The 24425-nt window shown below is 36.3% G+C and overlaps 1 protein-coding gene across 12 annotated transcripts in view; it reads right to left on the reverse strand.

Moving 5' to 3' along the window:
- Nucleotides 1-24425, reverse strand: part of ABI2 (abl interactor 2) — a 59391-nt gene that overhangs the window by 12581 nt on the left and 22385 nt on the right. For 2 of the 12 annotated variants that reach the window (XM_032189554.1, XM_032189547.1), the window contains exons 2-8: nt 24184-24351; nt 15197-15373; nt 11444-11461; nt 4630-4727; nt 3933-4079; nt 2780-2904; nt 1658-1831 (exon numbers count right to left, since the gene is read on the reverse strand). In XM_032189554.1, the coding sequence (XP_032045445.1) occupies nt 1658-1831; nt 2780-2904; nt 3933-4079; nt 4630-4727; nt 11444-11461; nt 15197-15373; nt 24184-24351 (907 nt within the window). The remainder of the gene's footprint in view (nt 1-1657; nt 1832-2779; nt 2905-3932; nt 4080-4629; nt 4728-11443; nt 11462-15196; nt 15374-24183; nt 24352-24425) is intronic. The other 10 variants (XM_032189548.1, XM_032189545.1, XM_032189552.1 and 7 more) reach the window with 5 other exon arrangements.

The raw sequence follows: 24425 nt of genomic DNA on the forward strand, positions 1-24425 counted from the left end.
AATTTTTAAAAGTCTGCACTGTTCTCCTTTTACATAAGGTGTAAGGAGGTTCTCCATTATGCTTGATTACTTTGCAAAACTGCATACTAGGTCAGTAAAGAAAATGCAAGTTGCTTTCTGCGTTACTTGCTTCTAAGAGCAATTGCATTAACTAGAGATTCCCATTCCTCCTGCTTTGTACAGGTATGTGCGTCTCAAACAGCACACTTCTTACAGGTGAGGAACAAGAGCAGTTAAGAAGCAATCCACCTAGTAAAAAAAGCTTTTCCACATTATTCCTAGCGTGCCTTTTCAGTATGTCTCCCCATTACTTAAAGGACTGTGAAATTGGTGGTGATTGCAAAGAAGGGGGAGAGAAGGAATGGGGATAAGAGGTCCTTAAGGACCAAAAACTACAACCTTGTAAATGGTAAACTATCCAGTCTCTTCATGTATATTATTTCAGAGAAGCTATGCAAGCAGCCTCACTAATAACACAAGGAAGGAAACGAAATAGCAAAAAAAAAAAAAAAAAGTTTCTCTCACAAAATTGTAAGTAAGTTAGTAGCCATTGAAATATTAATTTCTGCTTGATTTAGACTTGTCCAAAATACAGAAGCGATATGGTTAAGAACTGGGATACTGATGGCGCATAAAAAATGGAAAACTGAAGTGCTCTGATATGCCTCATCTTCTAGATGCGAAAGTAGTTTAGACTTCAGTATCATCTGGATACCAGAATTCATCACAGTTCAGAAACTTCTGTCACAGTCATGGATTCTACTATAAGTATTTTCTAATTTTATATAAACCACTGCACCTTAAATTAAATACAATTTCAAGAATGCTTCTGGCACCTGGTGAAATTCTTTCTGTGAGAGACCAACACTAATAAACACACACATCAACTGATGCCTTTGTAAATCAGATTCCACTAGAATGAAAAGTAAGAAAACACGTAGCCACGTATGAATTTGGCTATCTAAGACAGAGCTTTACAATGCAGTGTAACACCTCATTAAAAGCTAAAACAGAACTGTGCTGTGGTTAGTAAGTACTACATGCTGCAACTTCAGCACATGAAAAAATAAAAAATGTGGGGTAATTTCATAAGCAGTAACAAAGCAAGTTGCATTACATGCCTTAAGTACTGACTCTAAAGCATCAAACCAAAATGCTTTAGTACTATTCTCCATAGCAAAAACTTGTGTTTTACTTTACTTCTACAAAAAGAATGCTCTCCTTAACAGTTCATTGAAAGGAGACTTGTCATTTGAAAGCACTGAAGAGACAAATCATATAAATTATACTTTGCTAGTTGCACCATTTTTAATCCGATCCTGAAAGAGAATAATCAGACCTGGAACTCAGTAAAAGTCCCAGTATCCAAACTTCAATAAAATAATAATGTAATAAATAGCTATGTAAATGTAAAAAAGTAAAAATAATAAAGTAATGGCTGCTGTTTATAAAACTAGCACACCTTGAATTGTCTGCTCTAACTATTACCTTATAGCTGGGTATTAGCAGATACTTCTTCTATATTTAAAATAAAAGAAAAGCCAATGGAAAAAAATCAGTGCTTCTCAAGGAACTTTTTCTCAAGGAACTCGAGGAAAAGCCCTGGACCGTGATCACATCTGGGTTCATCTGCCCACACATCAGAGCAGACACTCACCTGTAGAGGGTGTGGAAGAAACAGCAGGGGGAGTTGGAGAGGTGAAGCCATCAGCAAGGGGCTGGGCTCCTGCAGCAGCATCTGGGGCAGCGGAGGAAGGGGCAGGAGCAGGAGGGGTGGGGGCAGGAGCAGAGGTAGCAGGAAGGGGAGAAGTGCCAGCTGAGCCAGCAGGGGCTACGTGAAGAAAGGAGGAAGAGGTGGAGTTAATAAGGAGATGTTAGCAAGGATTAGAGAAAGCCGTTGACTATTCAGTGTTAGCACCTTACTAGATGCATAGTATTTTGGAATGCACAAGGAGATGGGAGAAAAATAAAGCTATTGAAGAAAGGCTCATTCTTATGTAGGCAGCTCATGACAGTCAAGCAAATCCACTGCTTCTTTCCAGCTCTGAAGGTAACAACCCTGAACTTTTCACTGCAAGTCATTATTTTGGAAAGATGTCTTTATTCCTTGTTATTTACACTGCAATCTTTATCACAGTTGCCTTTAGCTTTTGTACTAATTAGAAAACATACAGAAGAGGAAAGCCAAAATTTTCCCATTCTTTGGTTCAGAAGCATCATATATTTCAGATTACACTGTAAGCCAACTGTACACTCTTCTTCACCAAAAGTGCTGAGCAAAGGAAAAAGAAACACTGCCTGTTTCTGGGAAATCTGGGGCGGTTTACACTGAACAAATGCCTTTTCATGACAACTCAGCTAGGCTTGCATTAATGTACTGAAGATTTACATTCTGCTTGCCTCTCTTTTAATCTAATTTTCTAAAAGCACGCTTCTATAGACCTGCGTGGACAGCCAATGAAAAAGCATCAATTTGCTTAGAAGGACAAGGGAGGTGTTTCCCCAGCCCGCCAAAAAAATTGTGTCCTATCTGGTCCTATGCATGCAGCCAGGCAAAAAATTCTGATAAATCAAGTAATATATAAAATAAACACTAACAAACATTTTACTTTAGTCAGATTCATACTAGCAATAGCTAGGACCGATTTCAAGGACTGCATGCTTCTGGAAGATGAATTTGGAGATTCCTCTTGGGGCTTACTCATCACGGTTTTTAGGAGATCTGCAAATGCTGAAGCTAATGCTGGGTCAGAAAGAGGAAAAGCCAGTTTCTGTTTACCTGGATAGACACTGGGAGGAGATGGCGTGGGAACAGCAATAGGAACACCCACACTGCCACTTCCACTGTTCTCTCGACTGCTGCTCCGACTACTTGGGTGGCTTCCTCCACTACTCCCACTGCTGCTGTAAGAAACCAAAATAACCCAGGAAATGAATATGCTGCTCTACATGCTGAAACACAAGATCCCTCAGACAGCACCTTAACTAATTCAGAGGAGTAACAGGGAACAAGGGAAAAGAAACAATGATAAAGACCAATACAAAGCTTAGTTTTCTCAGTAGTCATTGTCATTTTGGTTACAATTTTTCTCCTAGTTCTAGTAAACTTCCTCCAAAATGAAACACGTCTGAACGTAATGCCAAAGCATGCCATTCCAATATTGTAAAATCTCTGCTGAGCAAATACAGACCTTTTTGCTGTAACTTAAAAAAAGGTATCGACTGTTTAAACTCTGCTTTACGTGCTTTCATGTAAGACTACTGAAATAGGAAAATTTTAAGATAATCAAGTAAAAGTCACATTAAGCCAATCTATTTAGCCAGCATCAAGTACTCATGAAGTTTAAAAGGTAAAGATTCCAAGGGAAGTATTTAGACCTGTCATATCATGAAACTCTTCTCATTATCCTAGAGAGAAGGCTAGCTCTCTACAGAACCTTTAGTAATACAACTCAGCTTTATTCTGTGTTTGAAGTTTTCAATATCCTCAAAATACAATGCTCTTTTTCAACTTCTCAATCTAAAAACAAAGACGGTTCAAACAAAAATGTGAATGGTAAGCACACCAAGCAGTCCTTCAACATGCAAAACTTAAGTTGTGTACAATGTCTTTTCCCAGTTTTGTAAACACTTCACAAAATATCACAGTCTAAACACTTGGAAGATTACAAAATTTTAGTACAGCATTAAGTGCAATAACTATGTTATAGTACTAAAATTAATGCAACCATAGGATTAAACGAACCATTCACAATTCACTATTCCAGTTTTATTACAGCACATTGTCGACATGCTAAATGGCATCCATCTCCAGTTATCCTTGCTTGAAGCTTCACTGTCAAGATGCAGATAGATTTCACATTTATCATAGCATTTTTGTCCATACACTTATAAAATACTAAGTACACTTTGTGTGGGACTACTCTGAATACCTGTATGTGCGATTCCTCTGATTCACAGAAGCCGTTCTAACAGGGCTCTGCTGTGAGGGAGCCATATTGCGTGTTGGGCTAGGCACGTAGTCATTTGGTACCACCGGAGGACGTACTGGCTCCAAAGTACGATAAGGAGAGTGACGCCTACACAAGGACAAGCATATTAAGATAATAAGCAAATTAGCAAAGAAGCAAATTAAGATAGTATAGACAAAGACATTTTTCATTCTTTGAAACATTTGCTACATACTAAGCATCATCAGGAGTTAAAAATGTTTTCCTGTAAGTCTGCAATATCTACTTCAGAGGATGAGAAAACAGTCAAGGGCATTTTTCATGTACTTCATGTACAACAGCGCCACATACTAATTTTCCAGTTGTTTAGCACCACCTGTCAAAACCACACAGCTGATGACTCTCTATGCTAAAGCATGTAGTTTTAAGTGTTCTGCAATGATAAAAAATGTTTCTGTTAGGAGGGCTGATGATGCCCTTTATCTTGTGACAGAAATGTGTTATCCAGTATATAAGACATGATCAATATAAGAGGATGCTGATGCAACTTCTCATCCTGTGGATGGTTAAAGCAAAACCAACCAACCGAAACAAACCACACAAAAAGAAAGAATCTTTTTTTTTTTTTTTCCTCTCCTTGTTCACCTAAACCCTTTACATGCTTGGTAACTCCACTTACCCAATAGTTCCTTTTCCTGACATTGGTGGACTTGGTGGCTTCTGGGTGGGTGGTGTTGTACGAGGCAACCCACCCATCTTCATATTCTGCGTGCTGACCTGCGTGAAAGAACGGGGAGAGAAATGGCCTTCACTAAGCTCACTGTCTAAGGAGAGAGATGCCTCTATCAATTAATTCTAAGTAGGGGAAGGTTTAAACAAAAAATAAATTGAGAGGCCATGCATTCTATATGCAATTTCCACTCTGCTAAAACTCAAAGAGTTGCGCTCAAAGGACTCTTTATTACATAGGATTTTCAAAAATTATATATACAAAGAGTGAATTTGTCTTTGGGCTATCACAAACATTAAATCAGTGACAATGCAGGCATTGTATGTGAATTGGTTAAACCTCCCAGTCACTTTTTAAGACAAAAGTTATTTCACATTGCCCTACCAAATGGTAAATTTCAAAGAATATTTTTAAGAACTCTTTAAAAATATTTAGGTTTATATAATAGGCCACAACTTAATGTAACTAATACAAATACAGAGAAGCCAACATAATGTCCAAATATGTTCCATTAATGTTTTAATATTTTCACAGTATTAAAATAATTTAATAAACTGTTTGTTATAAATATTAATAGTACACATGCAAAATTACAGATAAAGCTATATATAGAAAAACGCAGAGATGTATTTCTTTCCCCACCAAATTCGTAGCAAACTGACCTCTAAGAATTGATAAACATATGGGGAGAAAAATTATTTGCAGTGATGTGATGTGACTACAGTCATCCCCTTGCATTCTTTCAGGTTAAATTACAAAGAAACTTTTATATAAGAGAATTTACTATAACCTCTAAAAATCAAGAAGTCACCTGCATTCCTAACTGTCTGATCAATGTAGAAATCGTAAACAATTATTACTGATGTAGGCATTTTGTTTACCTGCATACTGCCAGCCAAGCATAATTCTCTCAATGCGTGCACCATTACAGGAACCTGTATGTGATCTTCTTAAAAGTCTCCATTAAATAGCTTTTGATTTATGAATGCTCAAATTCTTGCTTAGGCACAAAAATATTCAACAAACCAAAATAAGTATGCTTACATCCCTTTTTCTGTTGTTCCTGTCATGCTGTATTTCAGTGTTTCTTATTTCCAAAGTATAAGTCTTGTCTACTGACCCCACCTCCCATATAAAAAAATGGCACAGTAGTCAACACATTAATAATATTTGCAAACATCGTTAAAGGCAAATTACTTCTTTATAATTTGTCTATAACAACTTGCTTAAAATCCTGGAAATGTTTACTTTTGTGAATTTGTAAATACTGAGGACAGTGTAAAGCATAATATGTTCAGTATTCTGACACTGAAACTTGATTCCTTAGCTCTCAAGAACCCGTGTTACAACATTTTCAATTTCCTGGGAGGAAAAGAAGACCAAGCCTTGTAAGTTTTTGTTGTTGTTGTTGTTTTTGTCAGATTCAAAGACAAACATTGGGATTCAGTTGTGCAAAAAGTGCTTTGCAATGTCAATTTAAGAAAAGTCTTTTGAATAGCGTTATAAAGTCCTTTAAGCCAACTCTAAGCAGCAATAATTCTAAAGTTAAGTCAAGTGAGGGATGAGGTAAGCACTGAACTACAACTACTTGAAGGGAAAAGGGAAATGTAAAATGAATCGTATTTTATTCTATACACGGAACGTCAAGAAATAGCAAAAATCCCCCCCCCCTTTATTTTTTTTAAAGTTGCAGCATCCCCTGTATTTCTTATCTCATTAAAGATGTCTGTTTCATCCATCTATTTGAGTTGCCCAAACAAAACAAAACAAAACAACACCATTTAATTAAAAACTCACAGCAACATTTGCTACAGGTTATTTCAAACAGTCCGTTAAGCCTAGTAGGACAGGGGTTTTGGATGTCTTTAGAGGACAGCAAACTTAGACCAATCTGTGTGTCCCTGAGCAGTCCTGGCAGGTGTTTTAACTAGCTACACTGTGGTTTCTCCCCAGATGATGTCAGCACTAGCTATCACTTCACAGTTAACAGAATGTGCTACAGTTAAGAGAGCATCCTACTTAACCCTACTTTCAAGAGTGGTATTATGTGCATACAGTAATTACAAGAAGAAAAATGACTTTTTAGGATTCCACTGTGCTAGAATCACATGAAAAGGAGAGGAATGCAGCTGGAGGGTGAAGTGACATAGCACAGCATACAGTAAGATGTGGAAGCAATACTTGCCCGACCAATGCAGAACTCCAGTTACTGCCAGTTTCTTTTATTAACACTAACTAACATCCTAACATAGGATGGTAAGACAGCTTTAGAAAATGTGGCTGAAATAAAAATAACCTTTGTTAAACAAGAAAGTTCAGTCACAAAGAAGCTGTTCAGAAAGACTAGTCTGAAAGATGGGGAAGTGCACTGACAGAATGCTTAGTTTCAGGCTCTTTGAAATAACTTTTCAACACCGAAACTGAAATGTTGAAAGAACAAGTAAAGTTTACCAGGACTGTCTTCAAATCTGACAGGACTTTAAGACTAACTAGTGCAAGTTAAACAATTCTGTCTGAATAACTTCCCCTTTTACTTTTATTCCAACAGTTCTAATCAAAGCAGACAGACCTGTAGAAATAATATTATGCAAGACACTAAAAGGGTTACAGGTTGTCTTGAGGAAAGAAAATGAAAATAAAATTTAAAGCTATACTAGTTGTAACTTCAGTTGATACAAACATTGCAAAATTTCCAACTTCCTTCTCCTTTTGTCAAGGAAAAAAGATAAAGGAAAAAAAGGGAAAAAGGAAGCTATTAGCACTCCCCCAACCCTTGCAAAACTTTATTCTGTTGCCTACTGCTTTTCCTGTTTTGGACATAGAGTTGGAAAGAGTTTCCATACCCAAATCCTCATCCATATACAATCCTCTTACAAACTTTTACAATCCAAAGCAATCACTAGAACTCAAGGTTACATTTGGGTTTGTCACCAATTTGAAAAAATCAGTTTTCTCATTAAGCTGGAATTTCTGAGTAAGCTGGACCTTGCTAGAAATTGCCCTGTTTCTGATGACATTTCTCCTTAGCTGCAGGACTCCACAGATTGGTGGTTAGTTTGCAGCACAGAAATTTCAAATTCTTTTTAGGAAACTGTATGGTAAAATAGAGCCTGCAACAACAAAACAAACAAAACAAAACAAAAAAAAAAAATACAAAGAAGTACTTCTGTCCTTGCTTGCTACTGTCAAAACAGCTAACGATTGTGCTAAAAAAATAAATAAATAAAAAATTAAGAGAGACAAAAACAATTTGGACACAAAGCTCAGAGGAAGAAGAAAAAAAAAAAAGAAACAAACAGCTGAGTGTTCTACAAGAAAGAAGACAACCCAGTAAACCCAGAAAAGCACTGTACATGGTCCACACAGAATTAATGGAGAGATTTTTCCAACTTTTTTGCTTCTTTCCCCTGAAGCAAAAAAAAAAAAAGCAGAAAACATCACCCACTGAAATTACATGGTGGGGGTGGGTTCTAAATAGTTCTAGAGAGAAGACAGACACTCCCAGATAAGCATTTCTTTGACTGGATACCTTATAGAGGCTTTTTGTACATTAAGTAGCATGCAACAGGGCTACAAAATAAAAGGTCCAAAGATCAGACCTATAACTCTGGCAGTGCTGGAGCTGGAATATGAAGCTTTGCTGCGGAAGGAATTGCATAAACAACCTAAACCAAGCAGATCTTGGGTAAGTAACACATCCTAGAGGATGCTCTGGGATCCACCTCCACAGTAACAGCAGTAAACTGAACTTTAAAGAAATAGAAGGCTTGAAGTTATCACTACATATTATTCTGTTTAAGAGAGGCACTGTTCCCTGAAGTGCAGAAATACATAGTTGGTCAGATACAGTTGGTCACCAGACCCTCTAAACGTACTTGCACAAATGCAGTTTTTTACACAGCTTTAAGGCACTGAACAGTTTATTTACACAGCTTTAAGGCCTTAACAGCAGCAAAGATTTAAACCTACAACATTTTTACTTTTCAGTGTAACACCTCATTGTCAGTTTCATTACCAAGTTAAACTTTTTCCCCAAAAAGCCTCAATAGCATATATTCTACACAATCAAACCTCACAAAGAACTACTTTCTAAAGCTAAAGTAATGTTTTAAGGGCTGTTCTATTGTCAAATCTGATTTTCTAGACCTTTCAGGTCAGCAAACAATTTTGCAAATCTATTAAGAAAGAGCATCCCAGCAGTAATGTTGCATGGATGACATTCAGAAACATCAATCAGCTATCCAGCCTTCTTGAATGATTTTGTATCTGACGCCAGCAAAAACAACCCAATGCTGAATGAAAACTAACTTCCCACGCCTTGCTTCATCTTGTTAAAGCTACAGAGAGGCTGACAGATTTTTTGCCTGTCATCTGCTACCTCAGAGTAAACTCCTTTTCAGGCTGTGCTCAGCCACTTGAATAGTTACTTTGCAAGTCTAATTAAACCATATTTTCACCAGTTGATTAACTGTTTGATATAGAACTGAAATGTCTAAATTTCACTGTCTTGTCCAATAACCGTAAGTAAAAGCTTCAGCAAGCAAGTTTACCTGTTTTTACCACACTCACCTATGTAAAATAATTGGAGAACCAAGTCCAGCAAATAGAAAAAGGCTTAAACAATGTAATTTTCAATTGATTTGCTGACAGGAGGTGGTACAGATACTCCTCTGACTTGCAGCTGGAATTTTCTTCACAATTTGTTTAAAATTTAAGTTTAAGCTACCTACACACAAGTACAGTTAGTCCCATCAGTCAGTTTAATTTTATAACTGCTCACCAAGCTACGGTTTCTTTGCAGCCATGAAAAATAAATACAGGCTAAGAACTTCATATATAACCTCTCAAGTGAAGTAAAATTAGTATTCACATGAAACTATGTTGTGTTTTTTTTTTTTTTTTTTACTTTTCTTTCAGATTGATGCACTGTGACTATGGTGAGACTTCTTACGTCCACTAAGAGGGAGGCTGTACAGTTTTTGCCTTTTTTTTTTTTTAATCTTATTTTTTTAAACCCTCATGTTTTTGGCAATCACAAGTTGATTGACATATTTTATCTTCCAAATCAAACCAGGTTCACTCCAGTTAAAAATGGAGATGTATTTTAACTGCTGTTATAACAAATAATGTTATTTTTCATTCCAAACCTATAAACTGAAAAATAATTTTCTCTGAAAAGCTGAAGAGACTCTTTTCACCACTGCAGATGATGCAGATATGGCAGTTAAATAAAATATAAAAATTGTGCAATTACAGATTATGCATGTTTAGGATAGTCATTAGGATGGTTCATAACTCTAACTGCAGAGAGCAACAAAGAAAACTGACAGATTGCCAATTCCTTTTTTCAAATCACTGTGAAAAGCACCACTTAGCATGGACTGTGTGCAGAATAAGGGGTATTCAGCATTACAACTATGCACTTCATAGGGCTATGCAGAAACAGGGAGATTAACTTTTTAATTCTCAAACATAACCAATTTAAACACTATGTGACTAGAAATACTGTACCTTAGGCACTCACGTAAAAGTAAATTTAAAATGACGTGCAAGAAATCTCCATTTATTTAACAATTTTCATTGCGATCAGATATGCTACGTACACTTAAATACCTTATTAAAATTACCAGCTGGCCAATTCAACAGGGACATTGTTAGGATATCTCCAGCAGTAGCTATTTAAAAGCCAATCTTTTCAGGAATGTGCAGGATTTTATTTTAGCTTTTCCCAGTTGTGGAAAATACTTAAAAAGAACTCCACATCCACTTGGAACTTCGTTTAATTAATATTGTCATATAAAATATCAGTATTCTACATTCTAAAATACAGTTCCCTCTTTGAAACCATGGCTGCTACTGAAAAAACTTCATTTCCCCCTTCCCCAAATAACCAAATCAGTTGCACTTCAGGAAGACGATGATACCAAAACACTAAATAAAGGTACAACCTATTTATTTTTTAAGATACTATGAATTCCAATGTAATATCATGTAACTTCGTTAATTTCTTGTCCAATTGATTTTATGCTTTTTGTTGTAACATCTGCAGCCACTAACACTAATAACGATTTAATTTCTCTAAGATTTATGAGAATTTGCCATACTTCAGTCTGATTTTTTGATGCATTACTCATTTAATATTCTACTACATAAACCACTTTGCTTGCTATTTATGGGAAATTAAGGATTTTACACAACTACCAAATTTGAAAAAAAATACATATATGAGTGTCTCTCAGTATTTAAATACTGCTAGCAGCTTCTGGACAACAATAAGGATACTGCAACTTTAAAAAATAATGTTCAGATTTGAACTTTTTACATACCTTTGGAGCTCCTTATTGGAGCAATCTTACACTGAAACATTAATCCCAATCAAATCATAATTCACACCGTATATAGGATAAAAAGAATATTACACAGGGGGAGGCTCCTATTCAGCTGCTAAGTATTCACATATCTTTTCATCTAGGCATGGTAAGCGCAACATTCCTCCCTTGTAAATGACCTGGTAGATACGCTTAAGTTAGTCAATATTTTGCCAGAAAGCTTTTAAAATGAATTGTGTTAGTTTCCTTACATAAATAAATCAATTTCTATCGTCAAACATTTATCCACAATTAAGTCTTTCAACAGAATATCTGATACACAGGAAGGAGAGCAGGTGTTGTGTTAAACAATCTATAACATTCACATAACCATCTCCCCGTGTGTAATAGTCTCAGAAGAATAAGAATGGAAATCCAGCCCTGGGGTTTCTTACCTTAAATCTAAGCAACCACTTAATGCATAAATGGAGCAAATAAAAGAGGTAAGGAAAAAAAGCATTGAAAGGTTAGTTGGAACTTCAGGATATGAAGAGAAAGGAAAAAGAAAGAAAAAAGTTAAGCATTCAGCATTAACAAAATAATGTATCAGTAGATCATAAAAAGAGTGGCTAAAGCAGAATGTGTCATGAGTAAAAGATTTTCAGGCTGAAAGTTTCAACACACATTGATCACAAAGGATTTAGATTTAACACCTGAAAATTAATGCTCAAATGTTTGTACTCAGTTTACTGAAGTTCTTACAGTGCTAACAAAAAGTCACCAATTTTCAGAATGGAATATAAGATCTAGTTGGATTAACTTCAGAGACTAATTTTTGGAGCTGTCAAAGAACAGACTTATCAATACCCTGAGCTCATTTAAATTCTGTTAATTGTGTTTGCATATTTACAATTAGGTGAACAAAATCCTCTAGAATATTAAGCTAACACATGCTCTTTCCTAGACAATGCTGTTAGTTAATTCTTAACCTGGTGCGATGAGAAACCTCTTGCACAAAGATCAAGAGTAAATTATTACGTCATGAACCTTTTTCTAAACTATATATTAAAACCTTAGCCAAGAATGAAGTATTTTAAAGCTTAAGTGCTAGCTGTCTGGCATGAAGTCAAATGACATCTTACTGGCTCAATAGCATATATATAGCATATGTATTTTCTTTCCCTATAATAAAAAAAAGTAGTCCTTCCATTTGAGTATTTTTGATCTGTTTTCAGCTCAGCTGATCTAAACACATTACATTTCTTAGACTTCTTGTAACACTGAAGATTATGTATGGCAGAATCTCAACAGCAGAGCATCCAGAGTGACTACTCTGGTCCATCCACACAGCTCATAATGAGACCCTAACATATTAAAGAAAATATAATCCAATTTACTAGAAAACATCCTGTCTTCAAGTTCAGTTCCATGGAGATATTAACCAAAATGGTCTCTGCTTCACACAGTTACACAGCAAAGCCAGGTGCCCCTGTACTGGCCAGAAAGTGGCCAACTGCATTAAAGGGTCCATCAGTGGGAGACATTTCCCTCAGCAGTACTGCCTGATAATTACAGTACCTTAATGCAACTACACACTACTTCGAATGGATCAAACTCTCCCCTCCCCTCCCCCCGCATTCTCCTGACCAGAGAACCTTTTGGAAGGAAAAGTAGATTGGAAGACTTTGTAACCCATGAATATTTAAAGAACAAAAAAAAAGAGCAAATCTCTTTCAGATAAATTCTTGGATTTTTGCAGCATTGTGACTTCAGGGAATGCAGATGAGGAGGGAGTGCAAGAATAATAGTGGCATTTACACTCACTCTCCCCTATTATGAAACCATACTGTAAAGCACCTTTTCCCATGGCCATAGCAGGTTAAACTATTTACCTCAACATGGCATACTGGATTTCATGGCCAAGAATGTTCTGTGCTTCCCCTATATTGCTCTCTGTACAGTTCATCAGGGATTTCTCAGGGATTGCAATGAACGCTTGCTACTTTATCTCTTTGATTGCCCTGACAATAAACAATGCTGTGTCCCAGTACTAGAGGGAAAGCCCTACAGCCAAAAAAGAAGATGGAGAACTAAGAATGCAGACAGATACTGTGATACTAACTGGAACTTCAATGCTATTTATCCAATAACTCTTGCTGAGTACTGATCTGAAGGGAAAAATGCCACAGCTCAAGCAATAAACAGCTATAGATAGACAAATTTAAAGTTCCTATTTCTTTTATTTTTTTTCTCTTTGTCCTCCAAATAGAGATTTAAAAAATTATTCTGTATTTACTTGATCAGAATGAATACAACAGGTTGTCAAACACAACTAACCACTTTCTCCCCATCAGCAAGAGAGTGGTTCTTTCCTATGCACTGAACGCTGGATTAACCCGATTAACTGATCCAAAGATAAATTCCATAGATTAAAGATAGCATGATTAAAGACAACAAGTGCTCCTTCTTGTTTCACTAAGTATACAATGCTTCTTAATTTTCCAGATTAATATAGCACATTATAAATATCATTTGGATGCTATTTCAAGCATATCACAAGCATAACAAATGGATGCAAACACACATTTGAGTCATCAGCCATGTGATGAATTATGTCCTTTCAGTAGAACATAATTCACTGCACCACAGTGGGTATGATTCTGCTACACTGAGGTAACTGGGATAACAATTGTAATGGTTTAGAGCCAGTGCTAAATAACATGTTGTAGAACGATTAAAAACTATTCTTTTATGAGTTCTAAAACAATCTCATTAAAACAAAAGTGCTCATTAAAATATTAGCAATGGTAATCCTACAGGTTAATATGCTCCGTCCATACCCAGAAGGAGTTCTGCTGACGTGCATAAGTTCAAATTTTGAATTGGCAGTAGATTTTAACATATAAATTATAACAATTTCCTGGCCAAAACAGTAGCTATTAATGATGGTGTACGTGTGTGCGTTCTTTTGTTGTTGCTGCTGTTGTTCCCTCCAACTTAAAGAGTGGTTTTGAAATCTGATTTAAGGTTACAAATTAAGGCTGACTCTTTTGGTAAAAAATGGGGAAAATAGACTTTCTGTTAACTAACAGGATGTGAAGAAGACTCGAATATAATTGCTCTGAAGAGATACCTAAACAGGACTATTAAGAATTTGAAGAGTGGCCAAACAACCTGTTGTCATTACGACTATCCAAGTAGATAGTTCAAATTGAATATCATTGATGACTCAATGCATTTAGGTGTCAAGCAAAAGAAATTCTGGTGTATTTTGACTGGAAGAAGCATCTTACCTTACTGCTACTTAGCAGGTTTACTGATTTGTTAGTTTGTCATGTAAAAATGACAATGCTTTGTATTATTTACCTTTCTTCTCCTGGAACTTTAACACTGTCAGTGTTCTCATTTCCATATTTGTTTTCCTGGCAGCACAAGTTAACAGTGAGCTCACACCTGCTAAGACTATGTTTACATTCAGGACATGTTTTAAAAAATAAATAAATAAAAAATAATCTCACACATCACATTGCTGCCGTTGTGTGCACTTATCTACCACTTGCATACAACAGCCAGAAGTTGTGTCTCCTCCTGATATTTGCCCTGAAATCCCTCCTTTTTTCCTACTTTTAAAAGGGAGGAACAGCTGGCTTTGAACTTGGCAGCAATATTCTCATTCTTAAACTCTGTATGGCACAGAAATTGCAGAGAGCTCACTTTAGCAAAGCACATTACAGGATATAACAGACTGACAGAAATTAAAGAGGACAAAGAATCTTATGCAAACCCTTTTTTCAGGTGAGCTCCAAACTAAACCAAGTGCAATTAAAGCTGGAACATACTTTGTGTTGCTAATTCAGAGAGAAATTTGACAGTTGGTATTAGCTTTTCATTACTCAGGTATATCCTAACAACTAACTTGACAAGTAATTGCAGCATCACACAAGGTGTTTAGAAGCATTTTAAAAGCTGAGATCCACAGTCCCAAATATCCTCAGAAATAAGATTCAGTGAGCTTGCAAGGTTCAGAAACATGGGGGAAAGGACAAGGAAAAGAGCAACTGCAATCTGGGCAGAACTCCTCTTACATGTATAGACATACTGGCCAGGGAAGGAGAAACTGGTATATTATCATGAAAAGCATCAGATTATTTTGAAAATATACAAAGACAATGTATTTGCAGTTTGGCTGTTTTAACAACATCACCTACCTTCACTCCATGTCCAATATCATCTAGAATTGTATAATCAATAGGTTTCCTGATGTAGCGAACTGGTCGCTCCAGGTTAGCTGGTGCAATGATTTTGTGAGTTCTTGAGGTGTTTTTGTTTGTAGTCAAGATACCAATTTCTCTTCTAGCAACTTTCTCTTTGTGAATGTCCACCGTCTACAAAAGACGCAGTGTATTTACTAACAGTGGTATGCATTTGAATACAGAGTCAGCAGAAAAGAAAACACTGAATCAGTTCCAATGTTTTGAAAATCTCTGTATACTGTGCTGAACATATTACTATATATACTTGCTTACATCATCTTTGTCAAATTTATTGTTGAACTTGTCACCTCTAAACCCACGCTGATAATCACAGGTTCTTTGGGTTTTCTACTACTTTCATTCTTTACAATTCAGCAAAATACCTTCTTTCCATTCTTAGTTCCTGTTACTGACACTCATTTATATGATTCTTTTATTCTTTCTAATTCTACAACTGCTCTCTAAACTGGTCTTTGAAATAGTCTCCAACTAGATGAAGCAGAGGGGTATTTTCCCAAAGTTTAACTTTTACAACCTGAAAAACAAACCATAAGGTGGTTTTCTCACAGTGTAAAACAGTTTGCTAAAATAGGACTGGTAGCTATACAACAGAATAAAATTTCACTCAGACAAATTGGACCAGGTATTTCAGTCACTACAAATTGCTCATCACAAAGTAACAATTCGATTTTAGAAGGTGCTCAGTACTAATTTAGCTATCCACTATGAAGCCAGTGGTTAAGCCCAGTGCCTTTACTTGGAATGGGTAAAGCCAGCATGGAAAAGCCATTCCTCCACATAATACAATGAGTACCACAGGAGAATCTCTAGTGTAAGACAAAGCCCAACTGAAAATTCAGTGTCTGAAAACATGTACTTGAATCTTGTTTGGTAACAAGACTAGAAAAAAATAAATTATTACCAAAAAAAAACCCTGCAGGAGAAAAACAAACAAACAAACAAAACACAACTCTTAAATCAAGGTGCATGACACTGCTTGCATCATTAAAAAATAATAATTCTTTGTTGACAAAACAACTTTCCTTACAAAAAATTTGCTGGTTGTGAACAAACATTTAAGCTATAGGTTAAAGGCAAAAAACACCCAGAATTGTCATCATTAGGATTTCTAATCATTCACAACATTTCTTGTCATCGCTTCAGTGACCATGAATGGTACCAGAAAGATTTTTCATCTTTTCATACTTAAGACAAAGGTTTTGTAGCAACAAGGAACAGGTACGAATAAGAACTCATTTTCAAAACAAAGGTTTTTTAATTTTATTTTTCTCAGGGCAGGCACTGGGGCAGTAGGGTTGGTTACCCTTTTGTTTGTGCCACAGATAGCAAAACCAGTAAAAAAAGATCCTGTATATATGTATTACATTTAAAATATTTTTAAATATAAAAACAAACAAACAAAACATTTCCAAGAACCTGTTTCTTCACATTACTTCCAGAGAAGAATTTCAACAAATATCAGAGGCATTATATGCAAATTTAAATTACTACCTATCAAGATTACCCAGTAATTCCCAAAAACGTATTTTCAATATCTTACACCTTTGCTAAACTTAAGTACTCAATATATCTTCTAATATTTCCACCTCTAATACCACCTGCCCAGAACTGTAGATTCTACCAGAGCTGCATAGCTCTCTAAAACAAAGCCACAGAAAAAATAGAAAAAATATGTTGGCAACCCTATCCTTGGAAAGCTTGAGTTTGTTGAGTAACGATTTGAAACATAATAGGGGTAGTTAAAAAATCTGGGATATATTTTCCATCACCCTCACGAAAAGCCAGCCAAGTTTGTCCAATACCTTTGCAGAAATTCACAGTTCATGCAAGCTAAAAAGAAATATATTTCAATGACTTCTGGTTTAATAACTAATCTGCTCCCCATTCAATTTTACCTGAGATGACCACGTCTATATACAGCTCATACAGGTTGTGGAAGCACCAGTGCAAACAGCACATAAACATGTCCCAGTCCACTCTACCAAAAACGTATCATTCTGTGTCAGGGTAGGATTCAGTATTTTCTCTTGCATCACATTTTATAATCCCTACCAGACTTTTGTTTTATAGCATAGCGGAAGGAAAAGTGGAAGGAATTTGGAACAAGAAGCTGTCATACCAAAGAGACTGGCTACAGAATCCTCACCTCATCTGCTGGGGAGTTAGAAAGCACAAATATTTTTTTTATTTTTAATTTTTTTATATAACTGTATGTGACTGAAACAACTTGCTCTCATATTTAATATCACTGAAGAATTCAATCTCTGCTATCTCAAACTTTATCTGTGGTCTAGACATGACACTAGAAAACTGCGGAAACATTATACTGCCTATCTTATGTGCTTTGCCTCATAAGCCTCTGATCCTATTTGTTAAACAATCCCAGCTGCAACAGCATCTCAAGTGCTATACAATGTTTTGAATGCACTGCAACATCAGAATCTTAAGAATCTGAATCTGGACTTTCAAAACTGCTTTATGACTTTCACAGTACAACTTCAGTGCCTTGACTTCGATCTACAGATCAGAAAGAAATTAATTAGTCCAGTGTTGGTGAGATTATTTCCTCCTTTCTCTGCATTTGAAGTGCTTGACCTCTGTGAACTTAACCATGCACTTTCAGTATTTTATTATGCAACTATCTACAAACATAAGATGAGTGAAGATATTTAATGCACATGCTATTGCCGTGATGGTATCTTGGCACAGTGGAAACTTGTTTCCATGAATGATGAGAGAGTTTTATTAATTATTAAAAGGAATTGTAAGCACATCCAGTTTCCTTAAGGGCTTCAGTGATCAGTGAGGCATGACTACAGTAACAAACAATAAAATGCATAAAATCTAATTAAATCCTGAAGCTCGTCTAATGGGAATTCTCTTTCATGATGATTCAGAACATTTCCTTTATCTTCAACAGCTATGGAATAACTAAGTGTATTAAAACAGCACCCACTTCTGGTAAATACTCTCAAAATTGTATTGAAAAGCACTCTGTTGGAAGGTTTTTCCAAAACTTCATTTTCTTGATTAGTAGATTACTAGAGACAAAAGATCTTAAGATCTTTTATTTTATAAAATAGCAGAAAGGAACGTTGACTTATTTGATTAGTACAAAAAGGAACAAAGATTAACCTGCTACTAAAGAAAATGAAAACATTTATCCTCAATGCACAGGTAATTATTGCCTCAAGAACTAGCATAAATCCCTTAAGTGAGACAGAAGAATGCCAACAGAATGTTTATTCCGTGATTTATAAACATCTATGGAGAAATGTCATTTTTAAATTACTGTCTTCAGAAAATCTCCAAGAAGACCACAAAAAAAAGTATAATTAAGTTTTCGGGCATATAGCTGGACTAAAAGAATACTGAGCTCGTAAAGTCTAGCATGAACAGCAGAGGGGATACACTCTGCTCTTCCAGAACTTACGCTATTCTCCAATAAGAAATGTAAGGCTCCTGACAGTACTGTTATGCACCTTTTTCCCCTACTGCTTCACCTCCTTTGGCAAAAGCTTTTAGGTGACAGTTTGTGAGAAGTTAGGCTCTTTAGTACCATTGTTAAATACACCTTCCAAGATGCCTACAGTAAGGTAAGGCCTGGCTTAAAGAGAAACACGTATAAAACACTTCATTGTTTCTATTAGAAATTTTCTGGACATTTTGAATCATCAAGTTTCCATATCGAGTTAAAAAACAAACAAACAAACAAAAAAAACGCTTCAATGCTTTTAAAGATTAAGGCATAAAAAATATTAAACTATGTCTGGGATTCCAAAATTAACATTGTTCTCCACATCAAAATCACTGAACCCAGAGAGTTTTGAAAGACATTCTACCTGTAAGTGAAATTTCTCAGAATATTAAGTTAGCACTTTGAAAGTCCAATCTACAGTGAAATTTCAGAAACAAAAGCCTCCATAAGCCTTCATTTTTTCCTCTGCTCAAAAGATTCCCATTTACTTTTATCAATGTATTGTCACTTTGTTAGCTTAGGCTTTTAAAATTCATTTAAAAAAAAATCTTAAGAGAAAAGGTTGCTTAAATACAGTGTTGTGAGCTTTTTTTTTTATTATTATTTACATTAGTTTACTAGAATTTCAACAACCTTATTTCAAATTACCTTGAAAAATGGAGTAGTTACTTTTAATAATAAATAATGAGTAGTTACTCATAGTAAGAATGAGTTACTGAAATGTCAGAAATGTAACATATTAGCTGCCACAACTTAAATTTTACGTATTTCATACATTAAAAGGTCACAATCATACTAAGATGCTAAAGAGCTACCTGCTCCATAATCTAGTAATATCTACTGTGTAGAGTTAGACTTAGATTACCGATTTTAAATAAGTCTGGTTATTCTTTTAACTTGCAAGAAAAAGACAACGGAACATGGTTAGGAGCCTTTATTGATATAGCAAACGAAGGTCTGAGTGACCATCCCTGCAGACACCAGCAAGCTCACCCATGCTGTAACAGTTCAGCTAAGTGTTACGTGCTGACTACAGAAAAGCTCCAGTCTGCGGTCAATTCACTACTTATGACTGGCAAGTTCATAGGAGACAAATTCCATAAGGGGATGAAGCAGATTTCTCCATCCTACTGCGTCACTGGACATAACTGATGGCTCTTACTATATTTCAACTCTTTGTGATAGCATACTTGTTTATATAATTAGCAGCAGAGAAGAATTTTAAAGCTGAACTTGCTCACTAAGACCATTTTGTAACTAAATCTGACAAAATATTTCCTCATCAAACAAATATTAAAACCTGAAAATCTGCCAGATTAAACTATTTGGATACGATCAACATGTCACATAACTTGAAAAAATTTTAACACAATTTTTTAAAATAAGTATAAATATTTATACAGAAGATCTGTATTTAGTGTTGTAATCTTCAGCCAAATAAGAAACACTGCATACAATCTATTTCTGGACAAAGATAAAGAAGGCAAGCAAGAACACATTCATCAGCCTTCAGACCAAATCAAAGTAATAATAAATTTTAAACCAATAGGATTTAATCAGTTGCATAAAAATAGTTTCAATAGTAATGATTTCCTTATTCAGGACCTAAATATAATCTAAAAACCCACAAATGATTATCAGCTTCCTTTTCAGTTCTTTGATTAATCTGGCATTTAGAAGGAAACAGAAAGTGACATAAATTGGCATTCTGTGTATGAACAGAGAACTAGAATATTTTATATTCTGAAGTTAATCATGTGTCTTCGAGTTTGAATGTCACTTGAGCAAAACAAGCACTTTCGAAAAAAGTTTTCTTACTAAGAGCCAAATGATTTTGCTTCCCTCTTTGGAGAGCATGTGGAATTTTGAATCATAATTAAAAGCAGGGCTATACATTTATATACTGTAATTTGCATTAGTGTTTTCTATATTTAAATATCAATATCCACTGAACAAAGTATTAATACAAAGTTATCAAGTCAAGTCATCATTTCAAGTCAGACTGACCAAAATGTTAATTTAGCCATGAGATATTATACCATGAGGTATTTAATGTGGTGCTAAAGACAATCCACTACAGTTGACACCCAAAGTAAAAAAGACTGAAGAAATCTTCTGCAGATTAGGCTTATCCCAATCAGAGTTACTGAACAGAAATTGTGCATTACATATAAACTGTGACAAAATAAATCGATTTTTTAAGAAGTAACCACCAAAATTAATAGGGAGAATGTATCATCTGGAACATCAGTATCATGGGATGAACCCACTTTTGAGTGCATTGAATGCAACTTCATTAAGTTCCTTGGATCGGTACACTTGATGTAAGTAACACCCAAAATTCAAATACTGTCTGCTCTTCTGACATCACCTCTTTCATGAAGATTAAGGGAACATCTGACATATGGATGGTAACAAAAACCACAACCAAAATATACCCTCAATTTCAATTTTACCGTAATATAAACAAATTCAGAAATATCTTCTAACTTTGCTTGGTTGTACAAATGCAGCCTAAGAATTTTGGCTGTTCCATCTCTGTTATGTATTTGGTAATGGTAATTTAGCACCCCACTTTAAGTAATAGTCCATTTTGTTCAAATTCCAAAGATAATCTGGCCTAACATCTCAGTCTGTATAAAACTCAGTTTCTCAAAAGAAAAAATTAAAAATGCCTTGACAGTCTCCCCAAAACATGCTTTAGAAAAACTGTGTGCCAAATAAACTGTATGCATGTAAAAAATGGAAAATCCAGTGAAGCCTGAGTGAAAGAATTTCTACCCATATCCTTATTCTGTGTTAGGCTCTTAAATAGTTGAAATACTTGTCAACTGGTACAAACCACTCAAGAACCATATACATACACACACAAGCACATTTACCACACATACACACAGAGGCATATATACATATACACAGCATATATACAGCATGCACACACACACAGAGTAACATAAGACATTTTCTGAGAAAAATCACAAACAAACAAAAACCACTGAGTTGTCCATGGATTAACAAAAAGCATGTAGCAGAAGAAATCAAACTTCTCAGCTTATTTCTGAGGATGCAGTTGCATGGGATAACTGATGCAATCTAATAGCATACTATCACCAGAAGGGAAAATCCACCTGGCCACTTCCTTTGCACCTGTTTTGGAATTCATCTTACCACTCAGTAAGCCAGTTTGGCTCATTAAGATAGCAAAAAATTATTCACTTCTTTTGATGGTCCAGATCTCTACCAGCTTAGCAACCCTTTCAGCATCAACAAGTTAACAGATCTCAATCCATTCTGTGGACACAACTTCAACTTTTGGAGAACTGTATGATCATTCACACAACAGAAAAGAAAAAGTAGCCATCAAGAACATGGCACCCAGGTAAAACATTTTCTGAACAATAATAAAACACATCCATCCATTCTCATTGACCCACTGATGAAAACTGAAAATATATCTTACTACTTGTCTGTCCTGCTGTCGTGTTGCTTCCTATCACAGAATCACAGAATCACAGAATTTTCTAGGTTGGAAGAGACCTCAAGGTCATCGAGTCCAACCTCTGACCTAACGCTAACAGTCCCCACTAAACCATATCCCTAAGCTCTACATCCAAACGTCTTTTAAAGACCTCCAGGGATGGTGACTCCACCACTTCCCTGGGCAGCCTGTTCCAGTGCCTCACAACCCTTTCAGTGAAGAAGTTCTTCCTAACATCTAACCTAAAACTCCCCTGGCTCAACTTAAGCCCATTCCCCCTCGTCCTGTCACCAGGCACGTGGGAGAACAGGCCAACCCCCACCTCGCTACAGCCTCCCTTGAGGTACCTATAAAGAGCGATAAGGTCGCCCCTGAGCCTCCTCTTCTCCAGGCTGAACAAGCCCAGCTCCCTCAGCCGCTCCTCGTAGGACTTGTTCTCCAGGCCCCTCACCAGCTTTGTCACCCTTCTCTGCACCCGCTCAAGCACCTCGATGTCCTTCTTGTAGCGAGGGGCCCAAAACTGAACACAGTACTCGAGGTGCAGCCTCACCAGAGCTGAGTACAGGGGGACGATCACCTCCCTAGCCCTGCTGGTCATACCGTTCCTGATACAAGCCAGGATGCTGTTGGCCTTCTTGGCCACCTGAGCACACTGCTGGCTCATATTCAGCCGACTATCCACCATCACTCCCAGGTCCTTCTCTGCCTGGCAGCTCTCCAACCATTCCTCTCCCAGCCTGTAGCTCTGCTTGGGGTTATTGCGCCCCAGGTGCAGGACCCGGCACTTGGCCTTGTTGAACTTCATGCAGTTGACCTCAGTCCATCAGTGCAGCCTATCCAGATCCTCCTGCAGAGCTTTCCTACCCTCAAGCAGATAGATTTCCTCTGTCATAATACTGCATCATCCCCAGAGTCTCTTCCAGATCTACATACTGTTTAACTATCTATTTCCTACCTTATACAGCTCCCACTTTCAAATGTCTTTCTGAATGCCACAATATATATACACACATACACACACACACACATTTTTTTATATATACATATATATTTACATATTTAACATTATCATGTGGAGATCAAGAAACACTAGCAGCCAAAACGTCCTGGTTGAATAAGACAGAATATTCAGTCAGGAAACCTAACAATTCTCCTATAGTAGAAGGACAGAATGTGCTGTATCATTGCTCTTACTTTCTCTTTTTAACCCATCATGGGCATGTAAGCCTCCAATAAATCTATCATTTCATCCTCAGCCTATTCTGGCAGTCAAAACTCCCTCATCAGGAGTAGGACATGGGTTCTTTATAACAGTAGCTTAGTTTATTTTTAGCTCCTCAAAAAAAATGCAAACAATCGCAGGCATTCTCTAGCCATACATAAACTTGAAACATTAGTTTTACTCTGTTCACATCATTGCTAATTGAATTTTATTAAGAAAAGACACCTACGCTTTTGCCATCAGAGGCCAGTATGATAGCAACAATTAAAGTAAAAAGATGACAGATGACAAGTAGTGTTTTCCAGCTTCTGTTTCATGCTTTTTTCTCTCTTTTTTTTTTTCTTTTTAAATTTTGAGTGTCTGTAGCTATTTAATACCATACACAGTAAGTCACAAATAGGAACTGGAAAGTCTAATCAATTTGTTAACATAATTTTCTGTTGGTTTGTTTTTTCATCTACCTGCGCTTTTTACTTCATACACAAAATGGACCCACCCCAAACAATAAACTGTCGAAGATTACATTTAATCTCTTATCCTATGTAAAGTGTTCACACTACCACAAATACCAAATCACACAGACACCCATTCCTAGATTTAGTATGAGGAGAAATGCATCCTTCTGTTTTAAATGCAACTATTTTTCTTATTCACAGAACATCAGGTAAGTCACATGCAGTGAGAGTTTTATCTACTGTATAATTTCATGAACAGAGAACAAGAAATCAGGAAAAAGGTCTCACTTGTGAAATATGATTGATTGAAGATTCCATGCGTCGAAGCTGGGATGCTTGGATATCCAGCATTTGGAGAACATTGTTGGCCAAAGTGTTGATCAGATAGGCTACGCTTGCTAATGACTGGGTTGTGTAGGCTTTGGTTTCTTCTAGGGCTCGCTGCTTATCTGCTGACTGAAAGCAGAAATAAAAGGTTTATTCAGTAAAATCTATCACACAAACATTCCTGGAATGAACTCACTTTGCCT

The sequence above is a fragment of the Aythya fuligula genome, chromosome 6, assembly GCF_009819795.1.
Source record: "Aythya fuligula isolate bAytFul2 chromosome 6, bAytFul2.pri, whole genome shotgun sequence".
Taxonomy (NCBI): domain Eukaryota; kingdom Metazoa; phylum Chordata; class Aves; order Anseriformes; family Anatidae; genus Aythya; species Aythya fuligula.